This window comes from Echinococcus granulosus, assembly GCF_000524195.1.
Source record: "Echinococcus granulosus chromosome Unknown EG_S00011, whole genome shotgun sequence".
NCBI lineage: Eukaryota > Metazoa > Platyhelminthes > Cestoda > Cyclophyllidea > Taeniidae > Echinococcus > Echinococcus granulosus.
This window is the reverse complement of record NW_020170391.1, coordinates 173,162-195,327: the sequence shown is the minus strand read 5'-3', so window position 1 is coordinate 195,327 and position 22,166 is coordinate 173,162. Positions and strand designations below refer to the sequence as shown.

At 39.0% G+C, this 22,166-nt stretch overlaps 4 protein-coding genes across 4 annotated transcripts in view; 3 read left to right on the top strand and 1 right to left on the bottom strand. All coding sequences in view use genetic code 11, as the record gives it.

Moving 5' to 3' along the window:
* The window catches only part of EGR_02404 (Potassium channel subfamily K member 9), a gene marked incomplete at both ends in the record, with an annotated part of 4,483 nt that extends 1,337 nt beyond the window's left edge, over positions 1 to 3,146 (top strand). Inside the window, one exon of the mRNA XM_024491653.1 lies at positions 1,942 to 3,146. Within this exon, the coding sequence (XP_024353804.1) occupies positions 1,942 to 3,146 (1,205 nt within the window). The remainder of the gene's footprint in view (positions 1 to 1,941) is intronic.
* Positions 3,147 to 11,463: 8,317 nt separating this feature from the next.
* EGR_02403 (hypothetical protein) lies at positions 11,464 to 12,606 on the bottom strand (the record flags this gene model as incomplete). Its single annotated transcript, XM_024491652.1, has 2 exons — positions 11,464 to 11,599; positions 12,167 to 12,606. 2 exons carry the CDS (start codon positions 12,604 to 12,606, stop codon positions 11,464 to 11,466), a joined length of 576 nt encoding a protein of 191 aa, XP_024353803.1.
* Positions 12,607 to 13,659: 1,053 nt separating this feature from the next.
* Positions 13,660 to 18,225, top strand: EGR_02402 (Synaptic vesicle 2-related protein; the record flags this gene model as incomplete). Its single annotated transcript, XM_024491651.1, has 9 exons — positions 13,660 to 13,743; positions 14,506 to 14,604; positions 15,045 to 15,116; positions 16,188 to 16,312; positions 16,752 to 16,815; positions 16,894 to 17,019; positions 17,110 to 17,218; positions 17,240 to 17,377; positions 18,056 to 18,225. The coding sequence occupies 9 exons, from the start codon at positions 13,660 to 13,662 to the stop codon at positions 18,223 to 18,225; spliced, it is 987 nt and encodes a 328-aa protein (XP_024353802.1).
* Positions 18,226 to 19,307: 1,082 nt separating this feature from the next.
* On the top strand, positions 19,308 to 21,991 carry EGR_02401 (Putative transporter SVOPL; the record flags this gene model as incomplete). The annotated part of the gene is made up of 5 exons (XM_024491650.1): positions 19,308 to 19,350; positions 19,427 to 19,558; positions 20,220 to 20,413; positions 21,312 to 21,518; positions 21,902 to 21,991. 5 exons carry the CDS (start codon positions 19,308 to 19,310, stop codon positions 21,989 to 21,991), a joined length of 666 nt encoding a protein of 221 aa, XP_024353801.1.
* Between the last annotated feature and the right edge of the window lie 175 nt (positions 21,992 to 22,166).

Here is a 22,166-nt window from a genome sequence, read left to right as displayed (position 1 = left end):
GAAACATGAATAGCAGAGAAGATTAATTATTTTAGCTAGTTAGGGATTAATGGTACCCATTATCAACTTTGCAACGCCATTTCATGGGAGAAATAATTCATAGATAAATATTTTTATGGTGCTGCAGTACAACATACTGGATAAGTAGTAAATAGGGAAGAAAAATCCACGTGACCTCAATAGCTCCAGTTATCGACAGAATGGGGACGTAAAACTGGTAGTCGACTCCTTTCAAGGCCAAACACGCAACAACAAAATAGAGGAAGTGGGTAATTTGCAAACCTTTTCCAAGTTTTAGTTCTGCAATATCATATCGCACGGTAAGGTCTCAAAATTAGGGATCAAAATTTCGGGTTGGATGAATTGAGATGCCATTTATCTGTGTAGGTGCGATGGACGAGTGCGCCCGACGACGGTCAGTTTTTTGCTGGTGCTTATTTGGTTGACAGAATCACAAAAAACAAATTTTTTTTAGTCATAAATGAAAGTTCCGACCTAGAGGAGGTTTTGTGAGATCCTAACTTCAGCCCTTCACTGATAAGTTTGATTTGATTGCGCACAAAAATCAATCATAAGGTGTCTAAAACCAAAAGTGCCTGACCAATACTTTTTAGGGGAGTAAATGTAAGCAAGTCCATTTCGGAAGTGAGGGCATGCTGCATAGCATCCAATTCGGCATGATCCAGCTAAATGTAATAAATCGTCATTACGGAGTGATGTGTTAATCCCAACTTTACCTTGGTTGCCTGAATCTGTTAATGACCAATTTTATGAACTATTAGTTCAACACTAGCGACCGCGTGTTGCCATCTTAAACCCAACCAATAAAACCGTGAGATTTGCTATTTTAAGAGTTGGTATGTGCTATTTCGAACTCGCAAATCCTTTCGGATAGATAGATGTTGACTTGCGCTGTTATCACTCCTAAACACTTCAGCATAGTGCAGCACTAATCACTACACTCAATCTGTAAATTAGTGTTTGCTACCTAAATTAATGAATAACGTGTCTCTAAAATGCATGCAAAAAACCGGGACAAAGCTGCCGCATTGATATTGAGAGCAAGTGAGTGGTCCCCCCGCCAACTCCGATGTCTGAACTCAAGCGACATTCTTGCTTCAACACCTCCCCACTACAATTCGCGTGACTTGTTGATTACAACTGCAGGTACGCGAGCTTGTACTCGACTACTGATAAATATTTGATGTTATAAGAAAAGGTTCAGCAAAGCAGAACCTAAAATCATTTTTCGGCATTGAGGAAGTAAATACTTTGCTAGATCTGATATTGAATAGAATGATAAATATTCTTTAACGACATTTTGTACTTTGCTTAATGGTAATTACTGTTGAGTCACTTTGGGAAAAAAACAATACAGTAATTTTTAGCCATAAAAGCCTTAGTTTACTGGCTAAGCACATTGAACCGAGACAAATGATGACTAATCCCAAACTCACAAAGACGACTATGAGCTACACAACGGTAAAAGGCGCCTTTCAAGTTGGCCTAAAATCCTGCATCTTAAATGTGACCCTATTCAGTCAAATGTTTTACTTAACCTAAGCATTACCGCCTGGTAAGTTTGATTTGAATGGGCAGAAATGTGCTTTAGGGAGACACCATTACGCATTTTAAAGTGGTTGACCCACTTTAAAATTGAGTGTTTAATGCAAGAAACATTGGCTCGGTCTTTTTTACATTATGAAAATGTGGATATCTTCACCGATAAAGCGTCCTGACCAAGCTAACCAGAATTTTTTTCAGCGCTGTGGCTTCAATGCATGCTCACTCTTTGGGCCAAAGGTTATACTGCTCTAATAAAATCACGGATCACATGCCTTTTATTAGATTAGCTGAGTTGCAACTGATTCGGCTGTTTCATCCTAATAAAAATAAATTAAATGTATGGAACTTTTTAACTGTTTCAAATTTTTACTTCAGGCTATGGGCACTGTACTCCCAAAACCGTAGGAGGCAAGATATTCTGCATGGTTTACGCCCTACCCGGCATCCCCCTGTGCCTTGTCATGTTCCAGAGCATTGGGGAGAGAATAAACACCCTCATAACGCGCCTACTTCGACGTATAATCAGTTTACTAAACTGCAAAAGTCGAACCGTTTCTCAGACCCATTTGATTTTTGTCAGTGCAAACGTTGTTACCATTGTCCTGACTGCTGGTGCTGCAGTGTTTGCTCAGTACGAAAAGTGGCACTATCTAGATGCGGTCTATTATTGTTTCATCACTCTTACAACCATTGGCTTTGGGGATTTTGTAGCGCTTCAAAGAGAGGATTCCTTGGCCAAACGGCCCGATTATGTTGCTTTCAGTCTAATTTTTATCCTGTTTGGGTTAACGGTGGTGAGTTCTGTGATGAACTTGCTTGTACTGCGGTTCCTTACGATGAATACGGACGATCAACGAAGGGATGATTTGGAGGCAGCAGCCCAAGCACAGGAATTGAGACGCCTTCACGGTGATGTTATTCATTCTGTCATCGGAATGAACAATCATCAACCGCCAGGTCGTCATGATGACACTGGACCGATCACAAGTTCCATTCAGTGCAAAGAAATATCACATATCAAAGAAGTTACAAGCATGAAAAATCAACCTGCCAGGCATTCATACGGTGAAGACGCAATAATGAACCAATTTCACCCTCTAGAGACCCATCAATCAGCAGTTATGCTACACGTGGAGAAGTATTTTCGGTCATTCGCACGTCTGTTTAGTCACGAAAGCCATCAGAATCCCAACCCATCAACTGGAAATTTCCTTCATAATATCGAAGATCGAGTATCTGCAACTGCCTCCTACACTGAATCAGAAGTCTATGATGAGGAATACTCCCCTTGGGTAAGCCAATCAAAAGATAAGACCGGACGTGAGCATGGCCAGCATATCTTCCGGTTCACCGATTCGTGCTACAGAAACTTGCAGAAATTGAAGGAACCGAAAGCATGCATAAGAGCCAAAAATGTGGGATGTAAAAGTGAAGTGGAAAATGAAACAATGGTAGTGCCTCAACGGAACTGCGAGCAGGAGACTAAAAGTGAGACGTATATTGACCCGAACGCGGATGATTGTGAGTCGCCGCCACGCAAGTGTTTCCGATATGCCTCGTTTGATCGCGCGTCATGTTGACATAATGCCCTATTTTGCCATTATTTTGCTGTATTTCAACCAGTAAATGTTTGTATTCTGTGATTTTATCAGGACATATTAAATGTTTTACAAAAACTCCTATCTTTACTTATAGGCCATAACACTAGTAATACGTGGGATACATTAGTAGGTTCGAAAATAAAATATAGGCTAATTTTACCCCTCTCACCTTCAACAGAACAAAAAATAATTATCTAAAAAATTAAAGCACGAAACACTTCAGCTGCAAACTCCTGTAAACTTTCTTTAAATTGCTGCAGATAGTTTTAAAACTTTAGCATATCAAGTCAATAGAGGCGATTTCGTCGATTTTTGTTACAGGATGAAAGAGCTGTCGCATATTGACTATCACTAAAGTCAGCCCATCTACTGCATGAGGTTTGAAAAGTACATTCTTCAAAAGTAGGACGCTTTCTGCCAAGTCATAATTCTGGACCCGTTTAGTCATGCATTTGTTTCAGCGATGCTGCTTATAGCACCATATACTTCGGTAGTGACATAGACTTCCTGCTCATAATCGTCACGAAAAATGCCTTTTTTATTTGACTATGCAAGTGTATCAACCTTTTTCTCTCTCTTTAGCAAAACTGATAAATTTCGGTGAATATTCCTTCATTTTGGCTTGGAGCTTCAACAAGTTATTGAGAGAAACATTCTCTCTCTGAATTCTAGCTTAGGAACAAAGCACTTCAATAGCGCTGTCCTTCAACTCACCCTTTTTATTTGCATTGCATTTTCTAAATTGACGAACTTTTTCTTGGAAAAGAAGGAGAAATCAGGTATATACTAGCGGTTCCCCGAGTTGTCATTTTATATTATTTATTTTTCAATCAAATTGCGTAAGTGTTACCAGCTTTATCCTTGATAACATTTCTCCTCATTCAAAGGAGACTCATTTGCATTGGCTGTAAGAACTTAACATTCCTAACTGACTTTGACTTTAACAAATAATTGTGGAGTCTAAGTGGCTCAAGAAAGGGAAAATGTAAAGTAAAACGTGCGCAAACAAGGGCTTCCATTGGTGGGGACTCAACTCTTCAGTAATAGTATCACGATGAAGCGGAATAATTCAGACATTGCTACCTACTGCAGTAAGTGATGGAAGCCTGTCTTCTCAGTAATGCGCCTCAATGATCTGCGTGCAGGCCTTCGCGTAGTCTCTACCTAGGTTTAATTTCAAAGACACATTCTCACACAGAATGAGGTGTTGCAGTTTGCATTTGATGTAACCACTGAATCACTGGGTCCCAAATTTGCAGTCCCTAGAGTCTAATACTAGGCATGGTGAAGGTGAGTGTTTTGTCATTTAACAACAAACTATCTTTGATGTGCTGACGCTGCTTGTGGCTAATAATACTCTACTTCAATACCGACAACCCTTCCCACGTAGGCAGTGCAGCAGAGCGATTGGCATAGTCATTTAAATGTTAGTTCTCTTCATTCAACTCCAACCTGCTGGTGCTAACGGCGTTTCAGAAGTGTAGCCTGAGGTTTCTCGGTGAAGTTGCACACATTTCATACCACAATTCAGGTCTACTTAGTCCGTCATAGGTTCATTTTCTGTGGTACGACATTCGAAAAAGTCTTCTGATCCAGAAAACCGTGCTTAAGTAATGACAATTTAGCATAGCGGTCGCAAATATACAATCGCTTCATCAGTCAAATGTTTTGAAATAATCATTTTTTGAAGGAAGCGTCCGTATTCATATTGTCCCTAGTTTATATCTGATATCTGTAGATGTTGGGAAAGTAAGGCTGAAACGGCACCAACCAAAAGAAGGCCTTTTCTTTTGCATTTGGCTATAAAAATCGGCTTTTGGAATGCAAGCAATTAGACCTAATTTTTTTTAAGCCACTTAAGTAAACTTAGAATGCAGTTCGCGATTAGCGAAAATTAAAGTAAAATGTTCCTAGCTTTCTGCTTATTGAATGTAAGCAAAAATTTAGAAAATTTATCCAAGGCCCAAGAACGCAGTTGAGGCAACAAAAAGCTGCCATAATACATCCAATGCAAAACTGTGGAAGGCAAGTCGATTTATGTTCCTTCTATACCCTTTAAAGGAAGTGGCAAATAATTAGGATGAAGAAGTTGATGAAAGATCCTTTCAAATCCCAGTATATTTTGGAAGATTTTATTATGGCTTCACCATGGCAGGTGGCGCACGCCTGCGATTCTCCGTTTATTTGGAAAGGAGGTTTTTCGAATAGTCAAGGGCAAATCTTAGAACAGTCCTGTCACGGGAACCAAGTAACTTTGTATTATTAGCATCTGGCGACTGAGGCTACAACTCTCATTACTTTGGTAGAGAGAAAGCCTCATGCCCCTTTCTTGCGGTAATTATTGTGCAGAATTTGAACGACCGAACACTGCCAACAATTACATTCGTGCGGCTATAACAACAGTGCTTGATAGAAGACAGTATCACTTTTTTACAGATTAGTCCTTTTCCCGTCCCTCAGCTAATTTTAAAAGCACAACCCACTAAAAATTTCAATTCGCTGTTGAATTAAGCTAGTAGAAGTAGAGGAAGGTGGACATTCTGTGCTAGCGCAAGTAGGCAATGTTAGGCACAATTTTTATAAATAAACCATCAACCGTGAAGTCGAGAATAAATGGGTAAACTTCTCATTAAATCTATCTGTCCTGCGACTTACTTTCAATAGCGTAACGGAAGTACTCTGTAAGTGTAGATAAATTTAGAACGTTACTTGACAAATGCACCTCAGTAAGAGGTCAAACAAATAAGTTTTGAAGAGAAGTCGTTTGCATAAGAGATAATAGTATATGAGAATGTTGAACACTGACAAAAATACACAGTTTTGTAAAAATGAGGGGAAGTCAGTATGTCTCGAAGATACATATAGTGATGCCGTTCGAAAAAGTTGACCACCCAAGACAACTGAAAGTCAATAAAATAGCAATTTATGAATGGACTTAGTCGGCAGTCCCTTCAGCATAAATTTATTTTATTAAATGCCATGCTGACGATGAAAACAATGCCGAAAATCGGAAGGCCCGGAGTAGTAATGGGAACTGTCTTCTTAGTTTCGGCTTGTTCGTCGATGTAAGTGCACGGAGCCTCCTTGACAGTGCCACCACAATCCCGTCACTGCGGTGGCAATTCAATCAATTCTGCTAACCTCACCGCTGAACAACCAGTTCTCCACACTTTACACGCAATGTCTTAGCGTAACGCGACCAACCCCTCATCAACTTACCGGTTGGCTAACTTTTATCTGGTCTTGGATTATGGCAAGGTGAGGCTTTTCAACTGTTTGAGAGACTTAGGCATTCATGCAGTTGGGCGGATCACCGGACTCCAACTCAAGTTCGTCTCAACCAAAGCAATTTATGGAAAATTTTAATGGGTGCTTTCGCAAAAAACTTGTAGAAATTATTGAAAATGAGGAAATAAAACTGAATCAGGATTAAATAGTAGGTAAAATTTCGTAAGGATTGGAAATTCCATAACCTATATAAATTGTTTAGGACGACCGATATTATCTTGAGTAAAAGGGGGGAAGGGGCTCTCAATCTAATCTTTTCCCATGCAATATCATCATGAAGCCGTAAAGTAGACGTTGAAGGCACGATTCAACATTTAAGTAGTACTTTATGCACGTGGAAAGTGAGTTGGGCCAAGCTGTTGCAATCAACTTTAATGCACAAATAAATATTAGACACCGACCACACATTAATTTTTGCAAATAAAACTGTTACTATGCTAGCTATTTGCCATTAAATGCTTTCTAGGGGTAGGCAAACGTTCCATTTTTTAGTGCGGATTGCCAGTAAACCGTCGAGAAGTAAACGTAGATGGTCATGTGTCGAAGCGCTGATTTACTTTTCACATCTACCTGAATCGAATATCCAAAAAGAGTCCTACTTTGAAAAATTGAACGTTATAATATATTGCCATATGTACTAGCAGTGAAACCGCTACATCGCAAATTGTTAGAAAACTCTCCCTTTTTTGCCACCACATTCATAGCCATATTGGCCTCTCCACATTAGATGCTATCAGTTGAATTGGAGACACAGCTGACGTGGGGAGCATTCGCACACTTATTTCCATGCTCAGAGGCACACTAAAGGTTGAAAATTATGTGGGAATGCATCTAAATTTATTAATACGATTTCTCTATACTCTGATTTTCTGAATAAGTCATTGACTTTGATGCCATTCCGTAAAGCACTAGCCTTTCCAGCTACGTACAAAATTGATAACGCCAAAGATTCCATCATTTGAATAAATAATTACTTTTTACAACGGTCAAAACAATGACGTGGATGCCCCTTTCCACAGGCAAACATTATCGTGCGATTAAAATTGGAAGACATATTATCCTGTGTGAGAGCACTTTTTGTTATAAAGTTATAAAAATGCAAGTCCCACATTATTCTTCGGTATTGTAACTCTTATAAACACGAGGCAAACGCGTACGAAATACGCAACCTACCATCCAGAGGCGTCTCCACTTTCTTTGCAGCATATTACCTGCCTTCTGGCTGGATGATTATCTTCTCGTTGAAGCGACGCAACCCGGAGCAAAAGATAGCACATTTAGTAAGTATGCAGTGGAGGGCGTAGAAAGGTATTCTCGACCGTACCTCTGGGTGATATAATCTACGCTTGAAGTGTAATTAACTTCGCGCTAATCTCTTCATCCGTCTTTCTCTTCTTTTTCAGGAAAGGCAACTTACAGGACGATATGTGGAACTGTGTAGAGCATAGAATTTTTTACGATGAATTTGAAACTTTCAAATTAAAGCAATCTTTCATGGCACACACTTTACTATTATGCTAAATTTTATGTGATATAAATTTACTTAAACCATTTACAAGAGGCTACGGTGGTTTAACTGAATGTCGTCAAAATGTACAAAAGTCAAAATAGTGGCTGATTGCAAAAAAAGTCGTAAGCAATCAGGTTGTAAATTTGTTTTGCTGCATTGCCGAGACAACAGCTTTGTGTTTGGTTAAACACGTTTGATGTGGAAGCACCTCAATGTTTCCATCTTCATTCTACAAATCAGACACCCTCCCGTGTCTAGTAGTCGCGTAAATAAGAGTGTGTTGTGGATAAAACATGGAAATCTTTTAGTAATAAAACTGACTATTGGTAAAGTATTGCGCCGTAAATTAGAGACCACTCTGAGAAAATGAATCGACTGTGGGGAAAAAGCAATTGGGTAAGGTGAACAAGAGATCGTTTTGAAACACCAACCTCAAATATCGCCTCAACCTGAGCCTCATATGCATGCTTTTTTATCTTCCCTTTGAGTGAAGCAGGTAGAACCGAAACAAAATGTATTACTACTTTTCATTAAAAAAAGGATTTTCTCCTACTGATAATTGCACTCCCTGCAAACCGCAAGCTTACAAAATTGCTTCGAACTGAGGGCCCCTGGATTTGGAGAATCTGCATTTTGCGGTGAGAAACCGAAGAGGAAGATTTGTTTATGACAGCGGTCCGGTAACCGGTGATTTTTATTAAGATGTGTCTGACATTTACGCGGTAGTGTGGGATTTTCAACCCTTCCCAAAAATTATTCCATGAAATATGGGCCTACTTTTGCAGTAAATGTAGAGCTTATTGAATCGGATCGGTGGACCTCCTGAGGATGCATTTACGATCCAGTACTACCTGTTATAAAATGACATCTTTCAACGCCTTGTCTGCCAAGTTTCAGCGAGGCTTCTCCTGAAGATATTGAGAGACCTAAGCTTAATTTCTACCGCAGGTTTTCTAGAAATGTATTACTATGAGTCCAAATGGGAGCATGTTCGAAGCACATATCCATTTTCAATAAATCTATTTTGTAATTTTGTAAATATGAATTCCGCCATCAAAAATACATAAAGAACAATTTATGCAAAGTATGGCGTATTTTTGTCACACATAATGAGCACTTCAAGGAAAGTTCCATGACCCACAATAGTATCTGCAGGTTTTTAATTTTAACACCAAACAGGTGATGTAATTTTTAAGAGTGGAGAATTTTGAATGTAGACGTGAAAGTGAGAATTGATAGTGCGAGCTATGAAATGCGAACCGTAGTAAGCACCATTGGGATTAAAGCTGTTAAGTAGAATTTGTGATACTGGGAATTCAAACTCGGGAAAAAATGAAGACAAACTGCATGTAGCTCCTTGAAACTTCTCTAAAAACGAAAAGGTCATAATGTTGGGGCAGAATATGGACTTTTGAACTAAAAAAGGGCTTGAGAGCTGCTGACATGGCCCAGAGGCCAGCCGCCCCTCAGAGGAACATTGGAGGAGCCCTATAGGTGATGGGTTCTCAAAACTGAGAGCTAAACAAACAAATAAAGAATTACATTTATAACCTCTTAGTTATATATATAGTTATTGCATTACATATATAACCTGTTAGTTTGTAAAACCGCTAAGACGTTGAGTCAGTATTCAGACCTCTTCCATAGCTAAAAAGCATAAGGACGAGTAAAATAGTATATTTTGTTGATTTCATTTACGAAGGGAGAGAACCCAAGGAATCGTAAATTTTGCTTCAAAGGGATAAGGTCTTGAGCGATGGCCAGTTTCGGAACGTTTCTTAAACTACACAATAAATCACTGCATACATTAGCTCTATTCAAAAGGAGATGTTGAAAAAACAAGACCGTGCTTGATTTCTTGCGGTGCCCTATGTACTCTTTTAGAGCCAAGTTAACGAACTCTTTTATCTACCAATCCTGGCGAATTTTGGTGAAATGCAGGGCAAGACCTTCTGAGGATGTCTATGATCCCAGATAAACACTCTTGTTTAAAGTTCTAGAACATCCTAGAAAACGTCTTTGGCCCAGTCCCGCAGGATCGAAGGTGCTCAAGTTTAGGCACACATTAAATGTGCTAGCGCTCACTTTGAGGTCAAGATCAACTTATTACTACAAGCACATGTGGCTAGATGGTCTAGCAATTTTGATCCGACCTTCGTCAGTCCCCACTGTTCGGACACCAGGCTCGTATGAGCACGCAAAGCCTGCGTGATTTCGCACCCGCGTCCGTCACTAAAGACAACTGCTGTGAAGCCTCTACCCCTTAACTATCCAGCTGGCGACCTCTGGAGAATCTAGGCGACTCGCGTACATTAGTAACTTTAGGTTATAACAGTTGGTGGGTCAGTTCATAAAGAGCCCAGAAATTAAAAATATTTAGGAGCCTTAGAGAGCTTTGTGAAAGAAAAAGTGGGTAGATACGTTCGATAGTAAATTGATCTTGATCAAAATTAATCGTAGGATACTTCTGATCACCGTGTCCAATCAACGTGTCGCCTAGGCTTAGTGTTTTAAGAGGTTCCAAGCACGTTATTTTTGTTTTAAATATGCATCGTGGTGAAACGATTAAATGGGATCATGAATCGGCTACTCGGCGCAGGGTGGATGATCAACTTCGGCCTTGAAAAAAAATAGGAACCCATCCAAACAATACACTGAATGTGGTCGTAAGAACAAAGGGGTAGTACAAAATCATTGCCATATTTTCAAATTCATGTAATGATTTTAAAGCATCATTGACATGGGACTTGTAAACACCTTTTGTGTCAAAGCAATGATTTTCACAATAGAAATGCACCATGACCCAAGACGCTACTCTTTACCGGTAAACTAATTTCAACAATTCCGACGAAGTTCAGATTTGATTTCATTAAGAAGAATGCAACAGATTTCGTGGTAAACTGATGTACATTGGGTTCATGGACAGGTTAAATTGGCAGACACCCACAATTTAGTAAAACGTGGCCCGATTTAAAGAACCGCCCAATGTGTGTTTACCACAAGCAATGTCAAAGGCACCCCAGATGCAGAACAAACAACACGAAAGCTTGCACAAACCTTACCAAAATTATTGCAATGGACGACTTCAGTTTGGCGGCTACCACTGCTCAAACAACTATTACAGAGACTGGCATTACAACCAATACTCACGTAGCTGCCAAAAAATGAACTAACACTTGGCCAACACAAATTGTAGTGACTGCTGCCTCAGATCATGCGATAGAGAACTGCCAGTTACAATGCGACGGGGTTACCGTGGGGAATAATAAACAAATTCTGCATAAAACCGCCTAGCGGATTAACTTTCTCGTAACTTAGCTATCCACTAATGCTGCAAAGCGAAACATGGATTCCCCATTACATCCAACATCATGCTTCATCGACAGATTGACCCGATAATATTGCGTAAGGATCGAAAGAAAGAAGAAAGTATATCGCCACTGCACAGCCATTACCACAGCACTGGTTACTTAAGAAATGTAAGTAAAAATAGGAAAATTAGGTCTCATCAACACCGGTGTCGGAGATGAAAGTGAGTCCAGTTGCCGGCTTTCGCTTTCTAAGGTGCGGATTCGTGAAACTCATACCGGAAGTCTTGCGCTTGTGTGAGGGCGAGGGAAATGAGTCCTGAACGCTAATTGAAGAAACGAAATGTTACATGAGAAAACCGTAAGTTATGATAACATACCAAATGCTGAAAGATCGCGACAAGTTAAAATTATTGTGGATTCATCTCGACACAAAAAAGATAATCACTAAATTTTAATGAAAAGCAATCCAATAAACTCGGCGAAGGGTTGACAAAGGGTATTTGATATGAGCCTGACAACTATACGATTCCCAATGTAATTAAGGTTACTTTTACAAAAAACAAAAAGCACGGAAGCTTTAAGCATAGCAACTGTGAATTGTAAAGATGGTTAAAGGGGCTAGCATACACAAAACACTAGGGTAAAAGAAACAGTATTTGGACTGCATGCAAATGTTTACAAAATCTCCGTGGGAAGAAAAATCACTTTCCAAGCTACATTTCACAATTTAGCCACAAAATTTTCCGTAAATTAGAAGCGATCAAAACAGTCTAGAAAGATTTGCGCAAAATCCTTCGGTAATTTGGCAGTGTAATGAAGAGGTTCTACAAAGGAATCCATCCACTCAAAAAAAAAAATGAGAAAACAAGCAATACAAGAACCTCACGCACTTCAAACGATTAAGTAGTTCGGCATTTGACTTTTCCAACTCCTCAACGTGGGCTTGTTTGCAAAGCAGTGCTTTCGCAATCGATAAGATCAAATTACCTTCACTTTGAGATCGGGAAAGTTGAAATATTAATTGAACCGGCGAAGCTGACTCTATTATGAAATTGACTCTTTCCGAATCAACATCCTGGAAGGTAAATTTTTTTTCAGAGATTCGATCCCTTGCCCACGTAAGGAGCAAATTCATGTTAGGAAAGTTGAATTTGCTGGCCAGCTCTCTAAGGGATAGGGGTGGAAATGATCCACTGTATCCATATCCTTTGCTGGGAAAGTATGCGAATATATGAAGCGACTTGTCTATCTCCGTAAAAAATATTACTTCCTCATTGACATGAACGTAGTCTCTAGTCTTTGACAAATCTAAACACCGAGATAAAGCCATAGAGCATTCTACACAAATGATAAAAAAAGCTATAATTATTTATGTTTATGTCCCTTCAAAACCCAAAGGCATAAAAATAGCCACCAAGTAAAACACAAAAATGAACGGAAACAATCTCTAAATGGTAATAAAGTTATTGAAAAGGGAGAACATTACTTCCTACTAATAAATGCTGTGCATTTAGAGAGGCGAGAATAAATTCACAGGTACAAAGAAGACATTCAGGTGAGAATGGCCAATAGATCTAACAATAATACTGTTGACGAGAAAAGCAGTACCAACGAACACTGAACAGACCGCTTTTGATGAGGCCCGATGAAAAAATTAAAAACAAAAATAGAATATTAATATTGTTGGTTGCACACTTGAAAATTTGCTGAAGCAAAGCAAGTCCGTTGATTTTTTAATATTGAAGAGTCTAACAGTGCCAAAAAAGTGGATTTATTCTTCCCCTTAGTATCAATTATGCATACTTTTAAAATTATGCTAATTTTGAAGAAACTGGTTGAACAACTTGTAGTAGATGTAATTACTTTTAGATGTGTCTGAGCAAGTACTTTTAAACATTTGCATTCCTGATTTCACATGCAAAAGCTAACCTAAATTTAGAAAAGCTTTTTTTATTTGCGAAAAAACTTGCGTGAAATAACGCATTTTTGGTGTTTATCTGTTCTACATTTGTAAATGTATAAATAGCGCTGCTATCCATATCTCAAGGTTTAAGACAACCAAAATCTTTGGGTGAGGCTGCACATGAAATTTTCACCCAGTCATCATGCACGAAAATTTAAATGATGTTGATATTTTAGATAAAGGTAATAGCATTACGTCGGTATTATGCTATGAATGATATCTTAGATGACAGGGGTCAGTTGGGAGGCACTTTGCCAACAAAAACATATACCATCGAAGAGGCCGTGGAGGCGTATGGATTAGGATGGTTTCAATTCAGAGTAGTCATTATCTGTGGGATTTTGCAAGTTTGTTTAAAGTTTCTTTTGGAATGTGTGATAAGCATATAATGCAAGGTGTTACTTTTGGTTTCCGTAATTGATGTTTCATTGCCGTTCTACTTTTAGGGTTGTGCAATTTGTTAGTATAATTCTGAGCCTTAAAAATTTCGCAAAAAAATTTTACGTAATATTAAGATTGTTGACGTTTTCCTTGCGAGATCAAAAGCAATTTGCTCAAAATATTGCTTTTAATTTCTTACATCTTTATATTGTAAGGTTCGTGTACAAGACGTATTTCTCAAAAAAACGACTTTTTTGTGTAATAAACAACTGTTTTTTGAAATTTTGCGCATTTTAGAATTTAGGATTTGATTTTATTTATTTATTTTATCGACCTGATAACTTACTTGCCAATGCGTGCCTCATAATTACTTATATTCTTATCTATTTCTCTCATTACGTAAAATCTGCTTCATAACTTTAGATACAATGGCATCTGACAAAAATTTTTTGATTTTTTACTCTTTACTTACCTTTTGTAGAACCCATTGACTCGAATTGTCATGTTAAATGGCTACTTAATTGTTTTACTAATTAATGCTTACCCACTAGTTGCACTGCATTTCATGAGCTACAAAAGAATAAGCAATATTTTGCTTTTTACTAAGCAGAGGTTCAGGCAAGGATTAGCTTCAAATACATTTGTTTGGCTTCTCTGTAATCAGTTTGATGCCTATCATATAACCAAATGAACTTAAAATGTGATCAAATAAGTGTTTTTCCCATTATTTGAGAGGTATTTCTGTGAAAGTAAAAGAAAAAGGCCACTTTATTTCTTGGTTCATTAGGATTAACTTGGATTACACATGCATGGCAAAGAAAGATATTCTCTTTCTACCTAAATCTTGCACTTTTATGAATCCATTTGACATTTTCTTTATTATAGGCTGCAAATGCCATGGAAATGTTGCTCCTTTCCGTATTAGGGCCTGTGCTTCGATGCGCTTGGCAACTCAATTCCTCTCAGGTGGCACTCATCACCACTGTACGTTATTTCTTAAACATGCTTGTTCTGTCTGTATTATCCCTGTATGTCATATGCATGCTGAGTTTCATTTATTGAGCATCACCAACAAATGCCACCTTATTTGGCTTAGCGTTACTTACAATACTGCAGCGAATTTCGATTAACTTATCATAATAATCAATTTCAATTTTAATATCTTTTGCAAGACGGTGTGCATCAGTTGTAAAAAATGATCTTATATAAAGTAATATTATACGGCGTTAATTGAAGCATACGGAAAAGTTTTCTACTATATAATGTAAGAGTGGCTCTGGCACAGTTTAACTGTGCATAACAATACGTAGCATACGCTCAGGTTTAGTTTTGTAACATTTAGATTCAGCCTATGATCTCTACTGCGTTGCGTAGGACATACTGCCTGAGATTGTAATCGCAATAAAACAATTGGTATATTACAGGTGGTTTTTATTGGCTTCTTTTTCGGTGCGCCAATTTGGGGTTTGTTCTCAGACAGGTTTGGACGGAAGAGGGTGAGTCTCATACTTTTGACCTTCAATAGTCTAAATTCTTTATTTGAAGCACTTTTTTGTAAATATAGAAATGAGAGTTGCGATGCTTAAAGTGCCTTGCGCTATGATTTTTAATAATTAATGTTATAAAGAGGTTACACAAGTAATTCCTGAGCTTCATTGGAGTAAAAAACTACCTACCGTTAACTTATATTTACATAAACAAAAAATTGTGGGAAACTTATTACTTTTGTAAAAATGTTTTACATCCAACAATAGTACTAATGGACTCGGCCATTGTATATTCCTCTATAACGCATTTGAACCCTATTTCTGTCTTTGGTCTTTGGATTGCGATGACAGAACTGGGGTAGGCATTTTCATTCACTGCTATGGCTTATTGTATCTAGTCAGCGTCTTCATAGAAATGTCAGGACTCAAGCCATAAATTTACCGTCTCAATCTTATCATCAGTACAAATCTTATTCAGTATTTCATAGTTGAATGTTCCGGGAAAATCGCCAAAAAGGACAGCTGTTGATCGTGCAATTGTTTTCGTTTTCCGAACTCCATTTAATAATTCTGACAAACAGGATAATACACTCACTTTTATTTGCTTTTTAAATTGCTGGTGAGAAGTAACACAGATAGGGGCTTGTGTAAATGTACCAACTTCTTAATCCTCCTTGTAGGTATCGTGCTTATAATTAAGTGAGGCAGAACTACGTGATAATCTATTAATAAAGTGCCAAATAACGCTCCATTTGGGTTCAAATAACCGCTTAAGCATGCACGGCAAGGTAAAGCCCAACTTTGAGTCGATTGCCGTGTTTTATGAACACTGAAGCTAAGGTATAAATAGCAAAGGAAAAGTGACCACAGATGTTAACTTCAATGAGTCGGGCGTCTCGTGCCAGATCCTGTGTGATCGATTCATGCCGCCAAAATATTAGGGAGATATTGGCATTAATATGCAATTGGATATATGAGGTAGGCTTTATGCTTGAGAGGAGAAATTCGGAATAAAAACTAACCAAATCACCTTTGTGAACCCTCTTTTCCTCTTTCTAGTCTAATTTGCTTTGACTTTAGTGTTTTGTCCTCGTGCTTTCGTGGGTTTCATACACAGGTCTTGCCACCGCTGTGAGCCCAAACTTCATCTGGCTGATCATTCTTCGTGGGCTGGTCGGATTCGGTATTGGTGGAGAGGGTAGCGCGTAAGTTGAGGAAAATTAGTGGTTCTTCGACTCTCCAAAATATTTCATTAAAGTTATGCAAATTGCTCTTCTTTCTGTCCATGGGCACGCTATTCTGGCGGATTCAGGTTACCGTTTTGGCAGGCAATTTTATGCACCGTGCATCACGAAGCGGCGAGTAGAATACATCTGGTCTTTTTAGCCTGAAGTCTGAAGACATGCGTGATCATATTTTTTGTATTTGCTGCTAAAGCGCACTACACCTTGTTCAGAACTATAGGTTCTAAGTACATCCTTGCTCTCATTGATGCTGCCGTGTCTTAGGTGCTACAATCATGTGTTGACATCTCTTTCTAACAGCTGTTTGATGACTTGATACAAAATAGCACTGCATTTATGAAATATGCTCATGTTTTTGCAATTTCCCTACAATCACGTTTTAACCAAACGTCCTTTTTAGATACACTTTGATGTCTGAATTTCTTCCAGTCAAATATCGAGCCAAAGTTTTAATAGGAATTTCAGTAAGCTAAGATCCTGAACAAAATAAGATTTACTCGCGTATTGTTGGTCTTATCAACACATATATGCATATTTTACAGATATTTTGGGCAATCGGCAGCACCATGGAAATCGGTCTGGCCTTTGTTGTTCTGCCCAAATTAGGCTGGCGTTGGTTGGTCTTCTTCTCAGCAGTACCTATTGTCATGTTCTGTTTCTTAACTCCGGTAATTTCCCATTTATATTTTGGCAGCTTTTTGGGGTTTACGAACCACATTACTACCTTTTGCACCTGTATAAGCAACTTTTTACCTAAGATGAAATTTGAGAACTGCAAAAAAATGAGCACGCGTTTGTCTGCTGAAGTGTATGGCGGTCGTCAACGTGAAAATTGCATGTTTAGCTATCTAGGACACCTTAATCCAGGTTTCTTATCGTGAACCTTAGTGCTTACCAGAGTCGGTGCACTATCTCATGACCGCAAACAGAAAGGAGGAAGCGGCGGAAGTAATAAAGAAAATGGCTTTATTGAATCGGTGTATTCCTTTGGAGGGCGAACTCGTCCACTCGGCACCTCTGGCCACTGTGAGTTCACCGTCTCTCTTCCTTGTTAATGCCTCTTCGCTCCCTCTCTCACCATTTGCTTAGCCATATTGCGATTTTTTGAAGCCATAGCCGATTTTATCCACTCAAGCTTCTTTGTTTCAGCTGGTGAATATTTAATTATTTTTTGTCACGTTTTGCACTTTTGCGATCTTGCATACTTATTCAACTTCATTCAAAGTATTATTCTTTTCATTTTAACTAAAAATCTCAATATTTTAGTTATGGAACAATGTTTAAGATTAGACATTTTCGTCCGTTCGCATTAAAGAGATGGTTCAAAATCCTACCATGTGCAAGTACTCACCAAAATCACACATCTGTTTACCACAAGGAAATGGTTCTTTCCATTCACTCTCCGATGCCTTCTACATTTCCTCCTTTTAAGGAGCGTATCAATGTATGCCACTTAAAACTAAATCGGTAAATCTACAAAAAAGCGTTTTAACTATTTTAATATCAAATGTGTAACGAATTCCCTCACAGAGATCTTTACAGATATATGGCCACGAAAATTAGACCCAATTAACGGTGAAATCAAAGGTTTACGTTTTTTTTTTTCGAAACATGAACATGAAATATCACACGTAGTATTCCACGCAAAGGACCTTATTCATCTTGAAAAGTTGGTAATTGTTTCAATCCTTATTTACTCTGCAGTAACATTGAACGCGAAACTACAAAATCGTAGCCGGTTTCCTTTTACTCGCGCTATTTTATTTGCGAAAACGATCTTCCCAGCGCACGGTGCGTCCTTATGCGCGGCGAGATACGTTGATGCTGCGAACTTTGAACTGTTTGTTTTAGCCACGTTTTTCTCCAAACGGTGAACAGTGGATAAAGATGTTATTTGTAGATAATTTGTCATTTAAAACACATTAAACTCGACTTAACTAACATGGGTTGCTGTGACATTATGCATTCACACAACTATTTTGCCTTTTGTTTGTTTGTGCACGATTTTTACTATTCACCCTTTCGCACTTCCCATGTGAGGAGATTGAACTGGGAAAGTTGTCACATCTATGGGCTCCGGGCTATCAGCTATTATCTGTGATGCAACCAATTTTGTGGTTTGGAGCGGCCTTTTGCTACTACGGCATCATTCTCATCAGTTCAACTCTCTTCACTGTGCGAGGGACTTGTTACAAAGGTAACATGGTCTATATTCATTTGCCACATTAATGACAAATTGATTGCCATGGGCATCTAGTGGTGGGATACAATTTCTTCTTTCATTGTCATGCACGCGGTAAAGCTATTCCTCCTTTTTGTTTGGTAAATTATGGCTTGAAAAAGCGCTCAGCTCTTATAATCGAAATGTTTACTCAAGTGGAGTCGCTTTGATGATCGAATATTTCATTTCAAACGTGTCACGGGATAAATTGCTTTCCCCGTAATTAATAACATATATTTGCAGCAAGCTGCTCATTTGTATTTTGAAAAAAAGGAACTCAACGAATTGACCTCTAGAGTTTTGAAATTTTAAAGGATGCTATATGCATTTGACAAGACAGTGTAACCCCCCCCCGAGTCTACCCTGAAGTCAAAAGGAGACATAATACTTGGGCGAGATATGTATTGCTGGCATACAGAAGGGCCGGTGTGTTACTGGCATGGCCCAAGGGTCATACCACCCCGCGAAAGTACAAAATCAGCCTCTTAATCATCCACGAGACCGAAACGAAGTGCTGTACAATTAACCAAAGTTTTACGGCAGCATGTATGTGTTAAATGTTGATCGTCGAAATAACTGTTAATGAAGTTACTTCTTAATTATATTCATCACAAACTCATATGTGAAATAGTTTTTTTATGTATTTCAAACATAGAATTTTAGTAGTGCTTAACTGAATCACCCTTAATGGTGCTGGTAAGACATAGGTAAGGAGAGGGCCATCTACAGCCATGTATGCTTGACGAAAATGGGAACGAGAGTCAGTGCGTTGTGACCGGTAGGATAGAGAGCGAATTTCGCACAGATACTACCTCTGCTAACAGATGGGCAACTTTTTTGTTCTCTTCTGTTAGATTTGGTGTCACACCCAGATTACAATGGCTTTGGTGTCAATAAGACTGCAGTAGTTGATCAGTCATGCTGCATAGCTTTCACCGATGATGACTACTTATCCATGCTGGCTTCTTCCTTGGGTGAATTCACAGGTATGCAGTTGGGTCTTTTACAAATGGATTCTTTTGATAATTTGGGCTTAGACAAAAAAATCAGCAAATGCAAATAAGTAATTCCAATAGATTAATCTCTTGGTTCAAAACTAATTCCGATTTCTTTGTTAATTGCATTGTTAAAATTGGGGTATAAAGTGGTCCCACGCCGATGAGTAATTCAATCTAGAAGTAGATTCGCATGATTGGCGCAGGGCCGTTAGGCAGTCCTGTAATTTAGATTTAAAAAGTAGTTTTAATGCTCTAAGTCATTTAGGGAACAACCTTTAACTCTAGCGGACTTCAGACTTACAGCCCTCCTTTAAATGTCTACAAACAAGGCTTGACCCATTTCTTTTGGTATAATATTGTTTTTATATAATATTTACGATCGCTAACGCACATACCATTTCAAATTGCGAAGTCTTTTTGCACTACTAGTATTAATAATAGTAGTCATAGCTTACCACCACAAAGAATGTCTTTTTCTGAAAAGGGCAAATCATCAACTCGGTTTTGCGCATAGAATGTTTGACTTAATACCTTATCTTTCTAAGAATTTACCCAAGCGAATCAAAATGCGCGCAAATTTAGACATTGAGAGGCTGTTGATGAATAGAGGTAGGGCTTTACTTAGCTTAGGTACTCTTATTTTTGGCAGTTATTCCGCTGACCATTATCACGAATGACTTGATGGGTCGACGTATATCACTCACCCTTATCTCGACTCTCTCTGCCCTCTTATTCGTGATATTGTACATTTGCATGCCGAAGGCGGCTGCCATCGCCATTCTGTTCGTCGCGCGAGCACTCTCCTCCGGCATGTTTAGCATTGTCTACCTCTACACAAGCGAAGTGAGTGCAGCCTCATATTGGAAGGCATGAATTCTCCGCACCTATGTGCAGTGAACCATAATATTTTCATTAAAACGCTTTTTGCATCCATAGAGGTAAAAATAAGTGATGAATTTGTAACGTTTTTGGGTTCCCTATTCACTGCTTTTTAACAGGTCTTAAAGAATGTTTTCACGGACCGATTTAAACCCAGGTCTCCGTAAATAGCTGTACCTACCGTAATTTCTTCAAATCTATATAAATTGCAAGAACCTAGGGCCGGATTTTCGAAATTTTCACCCCAGATTTGGTAACTTGACAAAAGGTTTGCACACATTGAAAAGTGAATTCCAATATTGGTTTCGATACAACGCCACCACTGTCTATGTGCATATGTTTTCTTTAGATCTAAAAACGCTGTTATAGCGCACCGAGCCTTCCACGCAGTTGTGTAAAGTCACAGTGGTATGGTGAAAAATATATTGCTAGCATACAGAAGAGCTGAGGGGCTACTGTCATGGGCCGAGCAGCACAACCCGCCGACGAGCAAAGGCACAATCTGCGAGGGCTTAAGTGCCCGCGTAATCAAATTCCGATGTTTTTGACAGGACCATTACCGAGATACTTAAGTACGCACAATTTGTCGCAGTTGTACCGTAGGCATGCCGAAAGTACCCTCGGGAGTTGAGTGTGTGCTGAACCAGAGCTGAAAAATAAAGTGCCAAGAAAGTGGAAAAGCAATCACACATTCCCTTGTGTAACACCCACCCTTCTCCACCGAAGCATGTATTTTGCAGTGCATTAATCATGGGAGGGATGTTTGATTACCACTTTGCTAAAAGGATAACTGCCGATCCTTGGAAACGGTCGGCTGGTCAAGATAGACCTGACGACTGAAAGGATTTTCCCCCCCTTCTAGGTATATCCAACAACAATTAGATCCCTGGGTCAGGGTGTTTGCAGTTCGTTCGCTCGTCTAGGAGCGATGTCGACACCGTACGTGGCCGAGGTCATCATGCCCGACGTGTCAGCTCTTCTTGGTCTTTCACTCTATAGCGGTGTTTGTCTAATTTGTGCAAGCATAGCCCTTTTTCTACCCATCGAAACAAAAGATCGCGCTCTTCAGGTAATTAGCAGTACCACCTACTATCCTTGCGCATTGCAATTACCCACACCTCCGCACCTACCTATGCAAAACGCTCACTCCTTCGGCTTAACAACGAACCCCCTAGAGAAGCATCATTTAGGGTAGTAATAAATCCAAGTATGCTAACCTATCAGCTCAATCCATATGGATTAACTGGTGTAATAGTTGTTAGTGACCTCTTGAGTGAAAGGCGGAGATCGAGTGTCGCATTGGCAACGCACAGTAATAGCATAAGCGAATGCTAATGCTCATTTTAACTACGCGTTTGTCTATTTAGTCGAAAAAAAACCGAGTACACTGGGACAAAAATTGAATGCGAAAACTAGTGAATTCTCACCCATAAATCCCCGTTTTATACTTAGAGTTCTGTTGTGGAGACAGCTGAAGTCCACTTTCGTCGATCTTCGGGTGATGAAAGTGCGCCCAATCCCACGCTCACCACAGCATCCTAATCAAGCCCTCTCCACGCTCTGCCCTTGCACCTCAGGACCACAGCAAAAGCTCAATCACATCTCGAGTAACTTTGATGTATTATATGGAACACTCTAAATAAAATAACAAAGTACAATTCCTTGATGGATAGTGGCTAACGTTAATTTTATATCAACTAATGAAAATAGGTGTTCC